At 33.4% G+C, this 20,660-nt stretch overlaps 1 protein-coding gene across 2 annotated transcripts in view; it reads left to right on the top strand.

Annotated features, from left to right (window-relative positions):
• LOC143914205 (GATA-binding factor C-like) overlaps nt 1-20,660 on the top strand; it is a 140,462-nt gene that overhangs the window by 19,314 nt on the left and 100,488 nt on the right. For both annotated transcript variants that reach the window (XM_077434318.1, XM_077434317.1), the window contains exon 2: nt 19,384-19,911. In XM_077434318.1, the coding sequence (XP_077290444.1) occupies nt 19,384-19,911 (528 nt within the window). The remainder of the gene's footprint in view (nt 1-19,383; nt 19,912-20,660) is intronic.

Below are 20,660 nucleotides of genomic sequence, written 5' to 3'. Positions count from 1 at the left end.
TCTAGCCAAAGGAGGGTGAAAAAGGGGACGATGGCGGGTCCATATCACACTCTCTGGAGCACGAAGGCCCAACTTGGCCAGGATAGACGGACAGGAGATACAGCCTCTAAATATGGAAAAAAAGAACTTGGTGAGGGCAACACTCCTCCTGTGGTCAAGAGAAGTGTAGCCGACCATACCCATGACGAATTTTGAAGGAAATAAGTATGGGTAAATCCTCTTGTATCCTGCTCGTGCACATTAAGTAAGGGTGTACGACAAAAAGAGAGATAATTTCAGCGCACGCCACTGGGTAAATCCCATATTGCTCCTTATAAAGCAGTCTGAGAAATCCTCTTTGGACAAGTTCAAGCTTCACAGATAGAGACTTAGTGTAAGGATTCCAGATCATAGAGGCGTATTCCAAGATACTCCTAACTAGAGCATTGTACAGCAATCTCAAAACAGCGGGATTATGGTAGTGTCGAGGATTACGGAAGACAAACCCAAGCATTCGTGAGGCAGAGGAACACACAGAGTCGATATGAACAGAGAAATTTAGGACACTCCCGAGATCAACAGTTGAATCGATCCAGTTCAATAAAAAGTTACTAACAAGATATGGAAAGGTACGATCGGGGGTGGATCTGGATCTGGAGTAGCACATAACCTTGCACTTGGAGACATTAAGAGGCAAACAGTTGGTTAACGACCAATCATGGTCTCCTTATTACCAAACCCATATACATAGATCATTTAGAGACAATTCAGAAGCGTTTGTTGGCGCTATTTATCACATAAGATTGCTGCCAACACCAATAATGACAGACTCTCTTTATTCAAGATCGCTAGTTTGTCTCATCGCAGAAGGGTTTCTGATTTGTTACTTTTATACAAGATTGCTAATGTTATCCTTGACGCGTCTGTTTTAAACGAAATTAATTTTAACGTTAATGCCCGATTCACTGTTTTATACACAAATTTGTCATAACAACACTTCGTTTAATAGTACAATCGCACGTATGTATATGCCCATGTCTTTACGATAGTATTGATGATTGTCCTGACCTTTTTGCTCTTGACTCTTTCGGTACTTTTGGGGCTAGGTTGAAGAAGTAAATCTGTGGTTGATTTGCTTCTTCACCTTTATTGTTTATTACTTTTAATATGTTTTTGTAACTTTTCTTTTTTGTTTGCTTTATATTACCATGTGGTGCTCACTGTACATGGAATATTATATTTTCATTTATATTTGTATATTTTTTGTCTCACTGTACTGCTTTATTTTTTTATTTATTTATGCTGTATGTGTGCCAATTTAAATAAACTAATAAATAAAAAATATGTATGTAGTGGGTTGGTTCAATTTGCTAAGGATTTGTATGTGAAATTGCTAGGTTTTGATTTCTAAGTGATGTTTCGAAAGATCTACCTATGTACTAGGTACTTGAGTTATGTATTGGGTGCTTGTAATTGTTCAAGGTTAGGTTTTGTATGGGATTAGATAGGCTCGAAGTTTGTTTATTATAAGTAGAGGTAGGATAGCCAAGGGGCCGCTCTTTGTTCCATTGTGGTAAATCCTTTGTAAAAAAGGCTCGGCAAACCTTTAACAATGCATTTACAACGTTTGAACAATACGCGGCACCTTCTGGGTCCGGGCATTAATTATAAACAGGGTCAACGAGAGGGGGGGGGGGAACTGGGCAGTGGTGTAGTCGGCCCATGTCGCGATGATACGCAAGTATACGATTTTTTAATTATAAAGTATACACTAATTTGAATAGTGAAATATCGTATGCATATGCAACGTATCTGGATCATATTATGTATCTTTGTAAATTTTGAATTTTCGTTTATAACTAATGAAAAACAGACAGTTCATTCATAGTAAATGTACAAATTCACCGACAATCTAAATAGGAACGTTGAAAGTGTCGTAGAATGTCAATAGTATTTCAATGATATATGTAGGTACTTTTGATACTACACAAGCATAGAACAAAAAAAGTGATTGCAAGAAAATTTAAATTTATAGAGGAGATTTTAATTAAGCAATAAATTAATATTGGAATCAAATTCGGGTTGTTTTCCCCTGATTTGACCGTTTATTTGTGTATTGCGCGGTCAGTATATATGTATCTGTATACTTACGAGCATGTATACCGGAGAGGTATAATTACTGTCGCACGTTACGCCACGTGAACACACAACACGAATAATGCACATTACTACATTATTAATAAAATTGGTATGGTTACCTACATACATACATATATCCATATATGTAGGTATACTATATAGTATGCGTGTGCTTTTTTTGTAAGCTAGAAGTGCGCTTTATAACTTTATTTTATAAGCCATTGTTTCGGACCTTTCTCTTATTGATTAAACGAACGGTTAAATAGCCGCCATGGCTAACCGTATTGTTGTTGTTCGAGACCACTTAGCATGCCTCATTGTTCCCCATGGGCTTCTGGCGAAATGTGCACAAGTTGATTATACCTAAATGTGGGTGTGTGTGTATGTACTACGTCGGTAGGGGAAGTAAAGACTGGTTGATACATTCGTAAAGCAATTAAAAAAATGCATTTATTGACTAGGTATGTTTGGCTGCAGCGGCTTAGATTAAATTAAATTTAATTTAATTAAATTTAATAAGATAAGAGCCATAATTTAAATTTGAATTAAATACTGTTCAAAGATGAGAGTATGATTTGTAATGAAATATGAAAATTGATTGAAGAATGTTCGTATTAAATTGTATAAAAAATTATTAAATTTATTATGTCGTCCAAGAATTTATGTGGTCAATAAAAATATGCTTTTCCTTTTGAGCGATGTAGTAATGATAGAAAGCGTATGAAAAAATTCAAATAAATTATATTAAAAGAAAAGAATATAAATTTAAATATAAAGTTAAAAAATATGTGCAATATTGATTTTAAATAATTTAAAAAAAGAAGCAAAAGGACACCTGTTGCTTTGTTGTCTGTTGATTTATTTATATGAAAATGTAAAGGTGCTTTTGATTTATTTGTTTTAAAATTTAAATAAATTTGAATTAAATATCAATAGAACATTTGTATTTTTTTATTTAAAAATACTATAACTTATTTTGAAATGTTTAACTAGTTATGTATAAAGCATTTTTTTAAATCTGCCTTCTTATACGCAAGACAGTGTTTACATTTGAAATGATGCTTTGCAAAAAAATATTTTCAACACTGGATTTGATGATTACAATAAAAGTAATGAGAAAATATAAAAATTGGTTAAAAAATAAAATAAAAAGTTCATTATATCTATGTGTTACATTTGTGTTGAATCTATGTACTTTGCTTGAAACAACAATGCCCAGCATCGTATTATGATTAAAAAATAAATGAAAGTAGGATTTGAAGGATCATAAATTGCAAATTTTAATTGCGCAATTTTAATTTTAGATTTGTAATAAATAAAGCGGAGTTATTAACGAGCGAAACGTTGTAAAACTAGCGGCCGCTTCCCCCGGCAAATTTAATAATTTAAAAATGCATATTCGAACGCACCTTTGCATAGAATGGATGCAACGAATTCGCACACACACAATCTGCATTTTTACCGGTCGATTTTGCGCTCCGCATCCCAGCATTGAATATAACAAACACAAAATGGTAATATAAGCGCGGTCGCAATAACAAATTCAAATCAAATCTAACGTATCTGCTCGTACTAACCATGCGACTGATGTGTCGCAACATCTCCATTGTCGCACGGAAAAGAATCACATTATACGAATATACGCAGTCTTCTCATTTTTTCTCTTATCATTATTTTAACCTGAGATTTGTATCTGGAAATCTAATTAAGATCAACAATAAGTGTACCCCCTCGCGGAGAGGCACACGCATGAGCCGCAAATATCTCTCTAAAAACAATCGCGAGTCGCGACTTCGTGGGACACAAAAGTTGGGCGACGAACGCAATTTCTCGCCGTGTCGTCTCTCTCGCTTATAACGAGCTCGTTCTCGCCGCGTGGGAATGAGACGGGTCAATCTTCGAGACGACGACGAGGGACACTTTTTGTGTGTATTTTTTTGCGCTATGTTTGTTTTATTATTGTTATTATATTCGCTTTTGTCAACGGAGCGTCGTCGCAACAATGCTTGGGGAATTTTCGAATTTCGGGTCGCACGAATAAAATGAGTAATTTTTAATGTGAGGATTGTTTTGACGCGCGCGCTCGCGAAATGATATCGTAATTTATTGTAATGAATTCTTTCACGTGCTGGTTCGTTTTATTGTTATTATTATATATGTATGATTGTATTTCGTTGATGGAGATGTGTGGAAGGGGTTAAATGTGCGATGGTGCAATGATAGTCTGGGGTTTATATAGAAAAGCTTGCACTTATTTACCTACTAAGTGTTACCTACTAATGAGAAAATTATGTAGATTTAACCTTTTCCACTCAATATTTTTTTCGAATTTTTATAGCTTTCTACTTACATACATATATTGTGTAATTACTTAAATGCAATTAGTATTATATATAACTGAATTAATTTTAACGAATAGCTTCATTTTTGCATTTATGTATGTAGAAAGTAGATTTTTTTTATAGATTTCCAAAACTTATTGTTTTCGTAATGTTATGTATATTAAATACTTTTGGTAAAAATCTTCACAGCTGAAACTACAAGAGTTTTTTTTTTTAAATCTTTGAAAGTATTACCATTTGAGAGCAATATATTTATGTTCAATTTCTTGTGAGACAATGTTTAAATTTAGATTTATTTTGTTGGCGGGTTTGTTTATTTTTTTGGTAAATTTATTCAAATACTTTAAACTTCTTTGTAGAATGGATGTGATTTTTTGGAAGACATAATCTAATTGTGGATTGATATGACTCAAATTAAGCAATTTAGATCTAACCATGAGAATTTGCCTCACACACACACAAACAAGAGCTTTTAAAAGCCATTTAAATATTTTATTTTGACAAATAGTTTTTAAGACTTGATATATTTTAAATATTACATTGCTTAGAATAATCAAAAAAAAAATTAATCAGAAATTCATAAAGGGAAGTCATATGTAAAACAAATTATTGTATGTATGTACACAAATCAGCACAATCTCATCCTTTTTCAAGAAAAAAAAAACTTTTAATTGAGCGACAAAAAAATTATCTTGAAATCAAATAGCAAGATGTTTTCTCAATATGTATTTCTATGAAAATATTATTTTTTTTTAATTTATCTTACTTATTCTTACTCTTATATACTTTTGATCTTATTTACTTTGAATTTAATTGTTTATGATTCAGCAGAAGATCTGCCTTTCATTTGTTCATTTTATATAAATATTCCATACATATATAGGTAAGCATAAATAAAAAAAAAATAGTAGTAATAGGCGCCACACCATCCCGCTGCCCCAGGCGCCGAAGTCCTCTGAAAGGAAGCGTTAAACAACAATAAACCAATATATCAATATTAATTACGCGCGAGTCATACTAAAAGATACACATGTACGCGCCGACCGGTTTTACACGGCTTTTATTAGTTTCAGTCGGTCTCTTGACATGTATAAATTCGAGGATGTCCTGACGTGTCCACGTGTCCCTTTTACCCGGCTGAGATATGACCCCACAGTGCCGAAATACACGACACGAATCACAAAAGGGAAACCACCTAGCGCGCAAAGGAAACACGCTGCATTCTAAAACTTGGGTACATTACACGTGGGCGTTCCTTAAAAACACATTATAATACACGTGGATGAATATTTAAGCTTTCTTGATAGAGGGTGTTGCAAAGTTCAAGGTCGTTCGGTTGAAATTAGTCGTGTGAATTTCAGTTTGAAATTTCATTATACAAATTTTGATGAATTGAGGAATTTAAATTTTTTGAACTTTTAATCTAGGTCTGTACTTTTACAAGTCCTTAAATTAAATATTTAATTAGTAATTACAAACTGAAAAGCTCATAGAATGGCTAAGACATTGAAATGATTTTATCTTTGATATAAATGAAGGGATTTTCATATAAATTATTTGACTTCAACTTGCACCAGGTTAATTAAACTTTAAATATATTTAACTTAAAATTGAAAATATTAAAAACTCAAGCTCATTAGAAAAGCTTAGTAATTAAATTTATTTCTAAAGATTGAATCTCATAAAGTTTACGATTATATTTCGCACTTTTAATAGCCAAATTTGTAGGAATTAAAAAAAAATACAACGGGTATTGTGACTTTTAATGTCCATGTAACATTTTTAACAGTATGACGAAAAAAAGCAATTTTATTTAAAACTATGTGATATCATAGTTTGTATATATGTACATAACTACTGAAGTATCAAAAAATAAAAGAAATGAGTGGAATATTCTAAGTAAGAATGTCAAAATATTGAGCCACTGTTTAATAATATTTACTGACAAAACGCGACGAGTCATCCTTATTAGTAAATAATAGCTCGTTTCATAATTAAAAAATAATTAAACCATTACGGAAATTTTCAATTCATTTACAAATTAAAAACGTTGAATTCTACAAATATACCGAGACACCTGCGTCCACATTAAATTATCACAGTGCCGACCCTGGATTTTCGCAAATAATAATATTATAATAGCCCCAGACCATGAACGCACCTGTTTTCCGCACTTACGTTTCATCCTATATTTAAGAATACATATGTCAGTTATATTTTTAACCTTTCCTGTTCCACCTGTACTGTCACATTTTATAATAGATCGCCAAATTTTTCAACTCCCTAACAATTCCATCACGAAAAAATTTAACCCTTTCTCGATTAATATGCAAATACCACGTAGGTATATACTATGTATACATATAATAATTACACGGAAAAATCAATAACGTATTGTGTGCGCCGTTCAACTATTCGTTCCGGGAAGTCGTAAGGTGTATGGGTGTTACTATTTTTTTTTTTGATATTTATTTCACGTTCAATATACGATAAATTATATTCAATGTTGTTTTTTTTCCGTCTTGTAAGTACGTGTGTGAGTATTAATTTATTTATTGTATCGCTTTGTTGTTCGGATACGGCTTTAGCCCACATAATCGAGTTTATTATACACGGATCAATTAATTTAACGATGCACAGTGTAAAGGTTGATTCACCCCACCTCGTGTTTATATACCTACCTGACGTGGCTTAATTACAAATTCGATCACTTGTCCGTCTAAATTTACTTTATTGATTGTTAAACTTTATTTACACGGTTAAGTATCCGACGTGCAGATACAAATTATTGTCGGCTTCGATTTTATATTCGACGAAATTAATGGGCTTTTTTAATACCAGTAGATTTACAGTATTATAAATTTGTAGTTCAAGGTCATGTTTTACCACTTGTAATATAATAAAATAAATAAATTAATAAATTCTTGCCTATAAATCGAGTTGTGTGGAAAAAAGCATCGATTCTTTTGGGAACAAGTCGGTTGGTTGCTTTTAAATTAAATGGTCGGTGACTAACTATCAGTTCGGTCAGTAAATACTTTTATTGGATTCATCAAATTAGAAAATTTGAATTCAAAAAATGATTTAATTGTGTGCTATAATTATAAAATAGAACTTATTACACAATTATTATAAATACTAGCCGTTTGTTTGCTGACCTGAATGTATCGACTGTTTCTTTTGTTTGCTGAACATTTATTACATTCAATTACAATTGAGTTGAGTTATTGACTATTTGTTATAATAACTGACCAAAAGTATTTACAATTATTGACCGATTAAATATAGATTGATTCTATTGATTTTTGGTTGCAATATGTGATCAATGCTGCATTACATACAAGAAAGTCATAAATAATCTTATGAATATACATAATTAAAATATTAGTACAAATATTTCAATTTGTGATAGTTATTGGTATTGTTATGATATTTCACCAGGTTAGAATTTAATATCAACACTAATACAATACATTTGAGTAAATTGTAAACGTTATGTTTAATTTTTGACAATTTCCATGTGTTTATTTATTTGATAAATCTTAGCTTAGTTTTTTTGTTCAATATGATTACAATTCTCAATGCCTAATTATAAAGTTTAATATTCATTATGTATGCAGTATATTTTATTATCCAATCGTGATGATATTTTTTGATGAAACTTGTGATTCATTTCAATGAATTTTACCAGCAATTCGATAATGAATAATTCACACAAATTATCGTCAAAACGTATGCTAAAATTTGCACGCGTACAAATGTGCACGTTGATTTATACAAACTACTTAATTCGCTTTAATATTATTACACAAACAACCAACCCTCCAAATATGGTCGTATAATTAAATATATAAATAATAATTAAATACACACACTAATATATATAAAGAGAGAGAGAGAGAAGGGATTATTCAATGAATAGCAGCACGCGTATATAAAGATGTCAGGAATAAATTAATAATTTATATTTTCTCGGGTCAATTTATTCGCATTTGTATTAAATAATTCATCGTATGCACTCTTGAACGTGTTAAATATGTTCTGGGAAAATAAATATCAATCAATCAATGTGTTAATAGTCATTATTTAATACGCGCATTTTTAAATAGACAATAATAATTAATTGATCGCGTTTCGTAATCGGAATCGTTGTATTGCAGGAGGCTCGGGTAATAAATTACAGGTATTTCGCATATCTAGAGGCGACAGGTGAGACTAGAAAGGGTTATTTTATATCCGGAACTACCTTCCAGGTTGAAGTTTCATTTGAATTTAATTTAATGGCGTCTCTAATTGATATTCGCCGCGTAACATCTACCTAAGGTTCGATCATAAAATATTTGTTTGAGTACATTTTTTCTTAGAAATCGGTCAAAATTCCGAATGCACATTCACACGAGAGCGTCGCCTGAATTTCTAAAGGCAGACTGAAATGTCAAACGATTCGAAAAAGGCGCTAAATTCGAATGCAAATTCAAAATTTTACGAGCGGTGTGAGCGCTAGTGTGAAAATACGGCCGCTCGACGCGGTGTCATTTTTATTCTGATAATAAATTTAAACAAATTTCGATGAAATACGTATATGAAAATTATTTAAATAATCTATTCATTATTGCATTGGATTTTTGAATAAAATAAGAATTTTTTAATTTTATTTCAAACATAAATTATGGACGATGCAAAAGTCACAGTAAAAAAGTCGTATTTTTTTTTGAAGTGTTAAGACGATTTATTTTTCATTCGTTTGATGCTTATAAATTATTGATTTTTAATTTTAATCATACCTTTGAAGATGTATTAACAAATTATAAATAATAATTAAATTTTATTATGACTTTTTCGTTGCAAAGTTTTGTACTGAAAAATCAATCAAAAAAAACGTGCCCTATTTCTTGAGAACGAATACTTCTTTATTTACATATATTTGAATTCCTTAAAAACGCTTTTTTATTTAAAAATATTTCTATTTTCATTTCAAATCATAATTTTTCTGTTGATTTTAAATAAGTATGTAGTTTTCCATAAACGAAGTGTCCATCCGGCAATACATTGCTAGCCAAAGATCGTTGACAATTCAATCACGCACCATTATTAAATAACCATACACATAAACAAATTCAACAATTTCGTCTGCTGCGTTTAAATTTAAATAAACATTCTATATTGTACAGCGGCTCGCGTTAGTAATGTACAGATCGTGCACGTGTAAATAATATAATACAATAGGCTTCACACGGAGGCCTTTTATAACGTGAAATTTCTTAGAAACGCGCGCTCGTTATTATGATAATATAATTTTCATTTGCATTTTGAATGAATTTCCTTTATTTTTCAACTATAATAATGTACATTTATCTGTTTGATACTTTTTTTTTCGGCTTAATAAAATTCGTAGTAATTTGTACACGACACGCGTTTCATAATAAAGATGATTGTCTCTTATATATTTTATTTTTTATATTCATCCACTTATAATATATAATATTTAATTAGAAGATCTTATTCTGCAGATTTGAATATTCAATAGTATATATACCACTAAATTTTTAATTAATATTAATAATATTAAAAATACCTACATATGTATTAAACGGCATTTGAATAAAACATACATATTTTGACATGTATTTTTTGAATTAACAGAATTTTTTTAATTACAAAAGCATGCTTTTTTAAATACTACAGCTACAGTATATTTATAGCACCTGTCAATTATTTTAGTGAGCCAATTTTAATGCAAATATTGAAATTATGCATGTTTTCAAATATAACTAGTGATATTATATTATTTCCTTTACCATGCAACTCATTTTAATATATTATGTATGTATTTGTACTGTAAAAAAATATTTTGTCGACTAAATTTAATACTTATCTACATGGTAATTTTTATGGGTATTTCTTATTGGGAAAATTTATCATAAGTACATATGTATGTTGATATATTTATTACTATTAAGGCTGTATATAAATGGTACTAACGCTATTTCTAGAATAATCAATAAACATGCGAAAAGTCAAGATCTAGATTCCACATTAAGTAGCAAAAGTACACTATTTAATCTTTTTTCTTGCACCACAAAAAATGGTGTCCGAAAACCAAGTGCATAACGACAGCTAAATTTAAGTTCCATATTCATGAATTTTCTTGAATAAATCGATCTTGCTTCAAAGTGTCTTATAATGTCATAAAAAACTATATAAAAAAATAGTTATAAATCATATTAAATAGAACGAAAATTGATTTTTTTTTAAATATAACATATACATACATATATTCACCGTCGTTATAACATAATCACGGTCTTTTGTCGGAACGAGAGAACAAAACGGTGCGGTATTAATGGAATGGGCCAATTATGCGTGTCCAACATATGGCCCTTTTATTATTTTTTTTCGAGCCCAACGTGCCGTACCTGGTCCTCTTTTTTTCCACGGAAAATTACGTACATAGTGTGTGCTTGTATATATTATTTTTTCAGTGCGAGTTTGTAGGTGAGTGTGTGCAAAAACAGTGAATATTAATGAGAGCGTCATACTGGGGCCCCCCTCTTCGGTCCCTTTATTTCTCTCTAGTATAGTCAATCAGGGTTGTCGCAGAAAACGGGACAATGGTCCCTCACAATGGCGCTCCCTGTGTCTGTCAGAAGGGATTCTCCACATTTTCTAGGGGTGGTCGATACACGCAACTGATAAGGGCTTGACACTCAGAGTGTTATCTCGGTGCCCATCACCACTCGCACCAAAACTACAACAAAAGCCCTAGGCGCAGTTTGATGTTTAAACTGCGAGATTGAACGGCGTTCGTTCGAACTAATGCTTAAGGATCACTGTATGTGTGTGTGTGTGTGTGTTTGTGTGGAAAAAGGATTGAATAAATCCCTAGAAATAAATTCAAATAAAAAATAGTAATTGAAAGCGAGCACACATGGTAAAAATTAATGTAATGTAACGCATGGAATTTGTTGAAGCTCTTACGTAGAAGGCTTCTAAAATTAGAACCAATGCAAATATTGATTTTAATTTTTGAATATATATTTATAGGCTTTCACTATTGTGTTCAAGGTAGTTGATTTTCGATAGGTGCTTCTCAATGTTTTTCTATTTTGATTTGAAGATTTGAATCTTCTTGATTCATTATTTTGCACTGATTTTTATAAAACTATAAATACTTATAGCAACTTTCTTTTAAACTTAATATTTTTATCAATTAATATTGTATAAATACATATGATATGTATGCTGTTAGATTTATTTTTATAATATATATATATATATATATTTATTTTTGTTCGAAAATTGTTGGCAGAAATTGACTACATTATAAATATAAAAAGGTAATTGGTCAAAATAAACAGGAAATAATCAAAATTTTTAGGCATTAAATTAAAATGTTAATAAAACATTAATTTAATTTTTTGAAAACATTTTATTGACAATTTGTAACAGTATTCATAGTGCACTTTTTGAACTCAAATAAAATTGACATTATAATAAAATTTTATTAACATCATATAAAGCTATATCTATATGTACATATCAATAGCTGTATTCAACAACTCTTCGAAATAAAAATGTAATCATACTTAAATGCAATCATATAAATTGTTGTTTTCGTGCAATATGCAATCAATCGGCAATACACGCGATAATCGTTAAATTCAAATACCAAATTATAGACCACTCTTTCGATTGTAGTATTGATTTATTTGCAGTAGAAAAATATTAAATATTAATACTACATGTTGTGCATAGTTTTGCCACGATAATCATATAAATAAAAATCATGTGAAACCTCCATATATGTAAATGATGTAAATCATTAGATTCAAAGGCCGTTCCTTTCGCCCTGGTCCTGTATATATATATACACACCTTCATGAAACGCACACAATATACATATTTGTGGTGAATGAATGACAGTTGGCGTAATTAAAAAAACATTATGCGGCGGCGAAGAAGAAGCGCTGCAAAAAACACGCAAAAAGTGCATCACATTATTAGCCGTGCATAGTGCATTTACGTACCCGCCGGCATTTTATCAACGCAATCAGCAAATTGAATGAATAATTTGGAATGGATGATGGCGGACGCGAAATTACTATATGTAGTACGAACGAGGCCAGCCATTGCGCGAACTGCGTGCATTTCCTATGCATGCATGCATTATGTTCCGATGCATTTTCTTTTTCGTTTTGTGCACCTATGCACATGTAATTATGCTGCGAGTGTGTCGTGATATGACACATCGTTGCCATGTCGGATTACATTTTTTATTTACGATCTTTGACCTTAACTGAGTTATATTAAAAAAAAAAATGCGGCTCAAAACTTTGACAAACATTCTAGGTTTGTTTTCGTTGTAGATAATTGAACTGAGGCAATTTTTTATGATCATACTTCAATAGTTATGTTTTGTTTTAATCTTGAGCGGTTAAATTAAGATCTTTGGAAGTTAATCGATAAGCGTACTGTCTTTTTAATCTGACATGACCAATTTTATAGTAAAATTAGGTGACAATTTTAGACGTATGATTGGAACGATTTAATTTGTTCCCAAGATAATTTATACAATACTATTTGTTTAATATAGTTTTAATTATATAGATATATAGTCCGTTGATTAATCAAATCATGATTTTTGGCTTATTTGATTTATGTGCATACATAATAGCGCAACGCTACACGACTCAACCAAAAGCGCTAATCATTAAAATCAGATTAAACTAGAGTTGGGCGACAATTTATGTTTTGTCTGATAATACGAAGCGTACTAGTATTTGCATAGCACAATTTTAAAACTAAGGCTGGGTTCAGTTTCATATGTAGATTACATCAAAGTCAATTTTTTTAAGTTTGATAAAATTGTCTTAAGCACATGCAATGATTTTTCAAATTCGTGTTTAGATATATATTTTTGTATGATGTGGCACGTGTCAACAATCGTATACGTATACAATACGTATCTATGTACATTGTATAGCATAAAGTCAGTTCGCGTACTAAACGCTTAACGGCACACTTGCACCGTTCGATGCACTTTGTTGCATTTGCATAATGAACGACTCGTAGTATAGGAATATTTATGACAAATTAGCTTTACACGCTTAATTGTGTCGGGTCGAACACGTGCTCGCTCAGATCACTTTTTTCCGATCGACCTATGTATGTATGTATGTTAGAATGTACTTGCCTACTCGTACTTACTTACATATCCGTGTATTTAAAGCCCGGGGTGTATAAAATGTGTTCGTCATAAAACGTGTCGTATCAAGATGGCCGATCTGCTGCCGCAAGCCTTCCGGGCCCTTCGTTCGCTCGTCTCCCTCCACTATATTTTATTAAAATGGGAGGGGAGGGGTTAAAGGGCGGTTGGAAAGGGGTTGAGATCGCGATTCTTAAAAGGCCGGAATGGCTTTGGCTGTGCGAGTGTGTTTGTATGGGATGGTGTTTTCTTTGTGTTTGTGTCACTTTTGTGTTGTGGGATTCGGCGTGACGCTAGGCGGCGTCGAATGGGTTAAAAGGGTGTGCGATATCTCTATTCGAGAGGACAGGGTCGCATCGATCGGGGTGAAGTGGCCCAGGGCGCAAATTTTCGCCGTTGAACTATCACAGTATAATATATTTCGCCGTTGAACTATCGTAGGTTTATGTTAAGTCTTCAGTTGGAATTTTGATGACAGTTTGGGGGCTGATTTGTGGGAAAATATTGAACGATTTGAAGGAAAATGATAAATATTATACCGCACAAGATGATGTAAAGTCATATTTTGTTTGAAAAATATATTAACTTTGAGGAAAGAATGGAATTTTTTTATCTGAATAATTAACTGTTTCACCTAATATTTCTATCTATGCTCTTCAGAAGGCAATATAAAAATCGATATCCAGTATTTTTCCTTTAGTATGTAACTTTAAGAAGAAAATTATGAGTAGCTATAAATATAATGTGTAGACAAATTTTTGCTTTCTTTCTAAGCTTATTTGTTGAATTTTTATAGGATTTATATAAAAAAAACCAATTGAATAATTACTTGTCATACGTCATAAAATTAAAGCAAATTAAATGATTTGTGAGATAAGTTAGAAAAATAATAAAATACAATACAATACTTGACCGATATATTTGCTACAAGAGTGGAACAATTTTGGACACATTTATGTAATATCGAAATGAATTATACATGGCTGAAATTCAGAAAAAGTCCAAAAGGAAGTCGTATAAAACAAAATTCGACACACATATCTATGATAATATACATAGGTAGTGTTCATTGTCAATTATTACTCAGTGCGGTGTACAAGCTTTATAATTAACGTTTCGCGAAGCGTTTCGCTCCCCCGTATATAATACATATATGTACGTATGTACAATAATTACATGTAATTTGGTAATTACATTAGAGAGACAACCGACAGACCGCGACATGAAGCGACACGTCATTGAAATTCCTACTGGAATCTTATTGGATTCGAAGTTGTTTATATTTGTACATATGTACATCGAATGATTAATAGTGGAGATTTATGAGCGGGCAAAAAAAGGTCCACATCCTTCCTGTTGTTTTTCCCGAACTACCACCCTTATGCGAACGAATGCACTATACACGTACAATGTTAAAAGTGAAAAAAAAAATACCAAACATCTGCTTTATAACGATTTTTCGGGGTGTAGTCGCGATTGTTATCTGCGACAGCGCGATGCCAGGTCCAGATAAGGGGGTTTTAGGTAGCCCTGGTGAATGGGGAATTTGTCGGAGACAGCGGGTTGCCGGTTCGGTGCGGGCTGGACGCTTTATGAAAATGAGCTTTTGAAAAAAATTGTATGTGTGTGTGTGTGTTTTGAGTATGAAAGTGAATTTCGGTTGGGTTACATCACCTGGAAGTTCGTTATTTCTAATGCGAGTGTGTAGTGCTAATTTTGTGTGGAAAGTGTTTGGATTTCGTACTGATTGTCATATAGATATTGGATTTTAATTGTAACAGGATTATATTTACAAAAGCCAAACCTGGTCAATTCTTTTATATTTAAAAAAAATCATATGATTTCACAAAACAGCCCAATTTACGTTTTTTCTGCAAAAACGAACGAAACACGTATTTCAGTTATTGTCTACAATAACTGTTTACGAAAGAGTATGTGTGCTTTCTTTCAATGATTCAAAATATAATACAATATTATTAAATAAATGATGGGTGTTTTAGCTTTACGGAAAGCTTTTTGTTGGCATATTTCCTGTTATAGTTTCCGTTTTGCAAAAAAAGGATTTTATGAAATTTTTCTCGTTGCAATTCAGAACTTTCCACTAAAAAGGCTAGCTTCTAGCATTATTTTAAAATTAATTTACTACTAATTTATAAAAAAAGCCCAGTTTGGCTCTTGTAGAGACGATTTCTTGTAATCCTTTTCGATTGTGCTACAATCCTTATCTGATATTTAGTCATAAGTATGGAAGTATAGGCAACAAGTGTCAACATACAAATGGATCCATGTATGAATTGAATGTTTCGAAATCGTATTTAGTTTTGTTATTTTTGTTTTAAGTGCTTGTGTTTTGATGCAGTATCTTTTTTTACTACATTTGTATATACGTATGAATTTTTATATGACATATCAGTCTTTGATAGGTTAAGGGAAAATTTGGCGGGAAAATATTGAACAATCTACAATGTTTCTACAATCTAAAAAATTCTAGAAATCTGTCTTTTTAAATGCTTAAATTTTTATAATATATTCAACGTGCTTTGAGATTTTGTACATGTAGGTATATATGTATGTATAAGTACATACATACATAGGTTTAATACTTATAAGAATAAGAATAAGCATATAAAAAGCTTAGCCACGATTCTGTTTTATTGTTCGAACTTTTATTCATCAATATAATTATTAAAATACAAATAAAAATTTCAAACGTGGATAAAATTACTCACTAACATTAATATGTACTTATTAATTATGAATAAAAATGAAGATAGTTTGAATGAAGATCAATTTTTAGAAAACATACGTACATATGTATATGCTTACATTAAATAATTTGAACTAATTCGGGTACAACAACCTTTAAATTGCAAAAAATAAGCTTTGACACGTTTTTGTATGAGTACCCACCGTCAGCTAAAACGCTTAGTAATGCTAACCCAGCTTATGTACAATATTTCATATGGAAGTTCATAATTTCCAATTTAAAATCTGCATTTTCATCGCATTCTCGTTGCAAAAAGCAATTCCACATACAGTATACCCAAGCAGGCGAACCACACCACGGCATGTTTCCGTACATTGTATTGGCAGAAGAAATATATATTATTATGCGCAATTATCTTCAATTCACGTACGCCAATAACTACATAATTGAATGTATCAATATTTATAGCAAATTAAGTACAGTATCCGTGCCAAGACAATTTGTTCACTCATTGTACAGCGAAGGATTATTTTATTTATGAACATTGAAATTTCATTCTATGCGTGTTAATGAATCACTGACAAATCTGAAAATCAGATAAAATCCAACAACAACAACAATGAGCGGTCGGTGGTGCGCTGCGGGCTTTTGAGGGTTAGCACTAACCCCAAAATTACCCAGTCGGGGGCAAAACTACCATTAGTACAACTCAGACGTTATAATATTTAATTACAGCCTCAACCCCAAGCCCGTATTCTAAATGGGAGGGGGCGAAAAAAAAATGAAATTCGCACGAAAAACATATGTCGAAGCAATCGTCGAATTGAAAACGACGGGGGTCTATCCCACCCTGAATTCGCCCCCATTGGTGGAACAATTTTTGGAAAACGGCGAATCGACTGTTATCTTTAAATTGCATTAACAAAAGGGGAATCGCATTTGTTCAGACGAGAAGAGGGGCTACACCAGACCCCTCTGCAGTTGTAACCCTGCGGAGCGTGAAAAACACGAATAAACACGCCATAGTGTGTTGGAAATTCGGGGTTGGAAAACGCGACGATGATATTCAATCGAACTAATCTGTCCGTCGAACTGTGTGCTTTAATAAAATATCGGGCGAACGATGATGATGATGATGATAATTGAAATTTAGTGCGATCGCACGGAGAAATTTATTACGTACGTTAATTTGTACGAAACACTAATCACGTTTAGTTAATCACCGAAATCACAAATGAGCTGTTGTTTTTTTTTCGTTTTTTTTTCGTTGCACTACAACTACTAGTGAGCACTTAAATGAAAAACGTAATAATAAAGAACTCGATCTTCTGTACGTTTAATTATACGACGGTTTTCAAAGTGTGGGTCGCGCGCTTTCTTATTCGCTCTCATTAAGTGCGATGTCTCGTGTTGTGTTTCATTAGCCTGAAAGAATCACATATACTTTACTTAATCATCCATTTTCATAACACGTGTTATGGCTTCATATTTTCTTTATGATTACATGCATTGACGTATCTACAGGTGTGTGATATACTGTCAGTGTGATTTAAAATGGTGCTATGATTGGATGCCGGAATTTTGATATTTAATATATGGATAAATGGCGACTGTGTAGATTGTATCGTATCCATGTGTATTATTAGAAAAAATAAAACAACACTTGAGTAAATGAGTGTTGATAGTATTCAACGGCGTGTCAAAAGACGTACGAATGAAATACGTTGCAACAAGTCTTTTCAATGTTGACATCTAATGGTTCGTTTACACCAAACGATCTGACGATTAATTCCAGCGTGAAATGCATGAATTGATTTTCAATGTCAAACACAGGATTCTTTTTTTTATTTTGTTGTTTGTAATGAGCGAGTCCATCCAATTACTAAATATTATGAAATAAAATTGGTATATTTTAATATTCCTTTTTTTTAATACATGTATGTACATGCATAAATAAACATCATTTGAAACGTATATGTTTGAAAATAACATAAATGCACTTACACCATTCAAATGAAAGTTGTAAGGAATGTTTTTGAAACAACTTCAACAACACGCATAAGTACACGCAATTCTCAAGTACACATTTTTTTTGATCTTTCATAGAAATTTAAAATTCATAATTGTTAGTTTTGAGGAAAAAAAAACATTAATTTAACAAAACCTTAAAAAGTCGGTTGATTTAAGCCAACAAAGCCGGCTTTCGGTTTTTTGAAAAATGGTCAAAAAGCTGGTTTTTCGGTTTCGGTTTATTGCCGGCTTGGAAGCCCTAAACTAGTATCCATACATTTTATAACAGAGAAACCGACACAACTTTTTCTAATTTAATTAATATACAATTTTTTGTATATTAATTTGGATCCGACAAAAGAATTGTAGAGGCAAATCATAAAATTGAAATTAGACAACAAATAAGATTGTCTGATTACATACGCTAATGATTGGTTAGACTTACTACAGCAGCACTACAGATGTACTCAGAATTTTTTTTTTAAACCAAGGTCAACTCATGGGATTGAACCCGGCGCCTCTTGGTGCTTATTATTATAGATTATAACCAGTGTTGTGCCCGTTGATTTCAACGCGTGGTTTCGAAAAGGAATTGAAACACGAATAAAAATAAAGTTATATGTAGTATAATGTATAATGTAAGGTAATTTATAAAAGTGGCACATTATACACTTAGCAATCCAACCCGTTCGAAATCATGAATGAATGTGTGTGTGTGTGTGCCCTGAGGGCTTCGCCCCCCCGCGCCCCCGACGCCTCCAGCAGCCTGGGGGCTTCGGCGAATGTGACGACGCTCGACGCCCCCCCCCCCTCCTTCACTACCACGTTTCCCGGCGTCTCGATTACTCGGCTGTGATTGGTTCCCCATACTGGTTGATCGTCCGAAATATACAAACATACATATTTAGCGACATTCGGTTTTTATATGTATTATTATTATAAGGGTTATGTATTATTATGAACTTAAATTTGACTGATTTGTTGTGTTTTAATTGTTGCAGGTCCAAGATCCGGCGGCGGTCAAGTGTGTCGACCGCACTTCCACGCGCCCCTCCCCTGGCTGGAGGGCAAACCATGGGGCTACCAGGAGGACAAACCATCCCCGGCGCCCCCCGCTCCCCACCCCCTGTTTTCGTTTCCTCCGACGCCACCGAAGGATGCGACGCCGGATTCCGTCCCGTCCGCGACTGATTACCAAGCAGCCGTGGCGCACGCGGCCGCCATGTCCGTTGCGTTCATGCAGCAGCACCAGCACCAGCAGCAACAGCAGCAGCAGCAGCAGCAGCAGCAGCAGCAGGTGTCCGAGGGGGGGCAGGCGCCGTCAGACGTGAAGCCAATGCTGTCTTGTGCGGCCCAGGCGGCCAAGCAGAGGGAAGGTGCGCATGGAGGGGCCAATTCCGTAGACGTCCCCTATTCGACTGGTGGCGGCTACGATGGCTACGGGGGATACGGAGCACCGACCGCGCTGTACGCTGCCACCAGGCCGCCCTCGCCCCACAAGCCCAGGGCCAAGTCGCGAACCAGCGCTGGTGAGCGCCATCCGACACCCCTTCTTAATAACACCCATTATCAATTCTAATATTATCGAAAATACACCAACTCAGCACCAACGAGCACCGCACACTAACGCCCTCTGTCTCACGCCAAATGTATCTATGCATATACATGTATACCTACCCATGATGTACACACGAGCCGTTATATTTGCAAGTGGCATAACTACACTTTTCTCCATTTCGACAAATATTTCGTTTGAAAATATATAAAAAAAAACCCGGTGGTCTGTTCATACCCATCCAGCACGAACCGGCAGCGGCAGGTATCTTGCAAGTGCGGACAGTATTATTTTTTTTTTATTTTGATTTTTAAATGCTTTTTATTATTACTAAATTATGTTCACAATACATACGTCTTAGTATATCTAGTTTAATAGCTACTGATCATTTTCTATTTTACAATTGTGGCGGCTTTATGGCATCGTCGAGTTTCGGTCACCTTGATCAACTCGGCCGCGTTCAAAAGTTGCTACAGCACTTCTTCCTCGGCTGCCAGAATAAACACTCGTGCATCAACAAGCCAGTCGTCTCATTTAATGGATGCGGTGCATCCGCTCTAAAATCGCCAGACAAATTGAACGACAGATTAACGGACGGCTGCTTTAAATGAAATTCTCATCTTCTCGAATGATAGATTGCACATCAGATGACGGGTAACCTTTCGATGTGCACAGATGCAGTTATTAAAATGGTAATTATTAAAATTGAGTTGGATCTTTCAG

Source organism: Arctopsyche grandis, chromosome 7 (assembly GCF_051622035.1).
Source record: "Arctopsyche grandis isolate Sample6627 chromosome 7, ASM5162203v2, whole genome shotgun sequence".
Taxonomy (NCBI): Eukaryota; Metazoa; Arthropoda; class Insecta; order Trichoptera; family Hydropsychidae; genus Arctopsyche; species Arctopsyche grandis.
The sequence above is the reverse complement of the archived record's forward strand: the minus strand, read 5'-3'. Positions and strand labels throughout refer to the sequence as shown.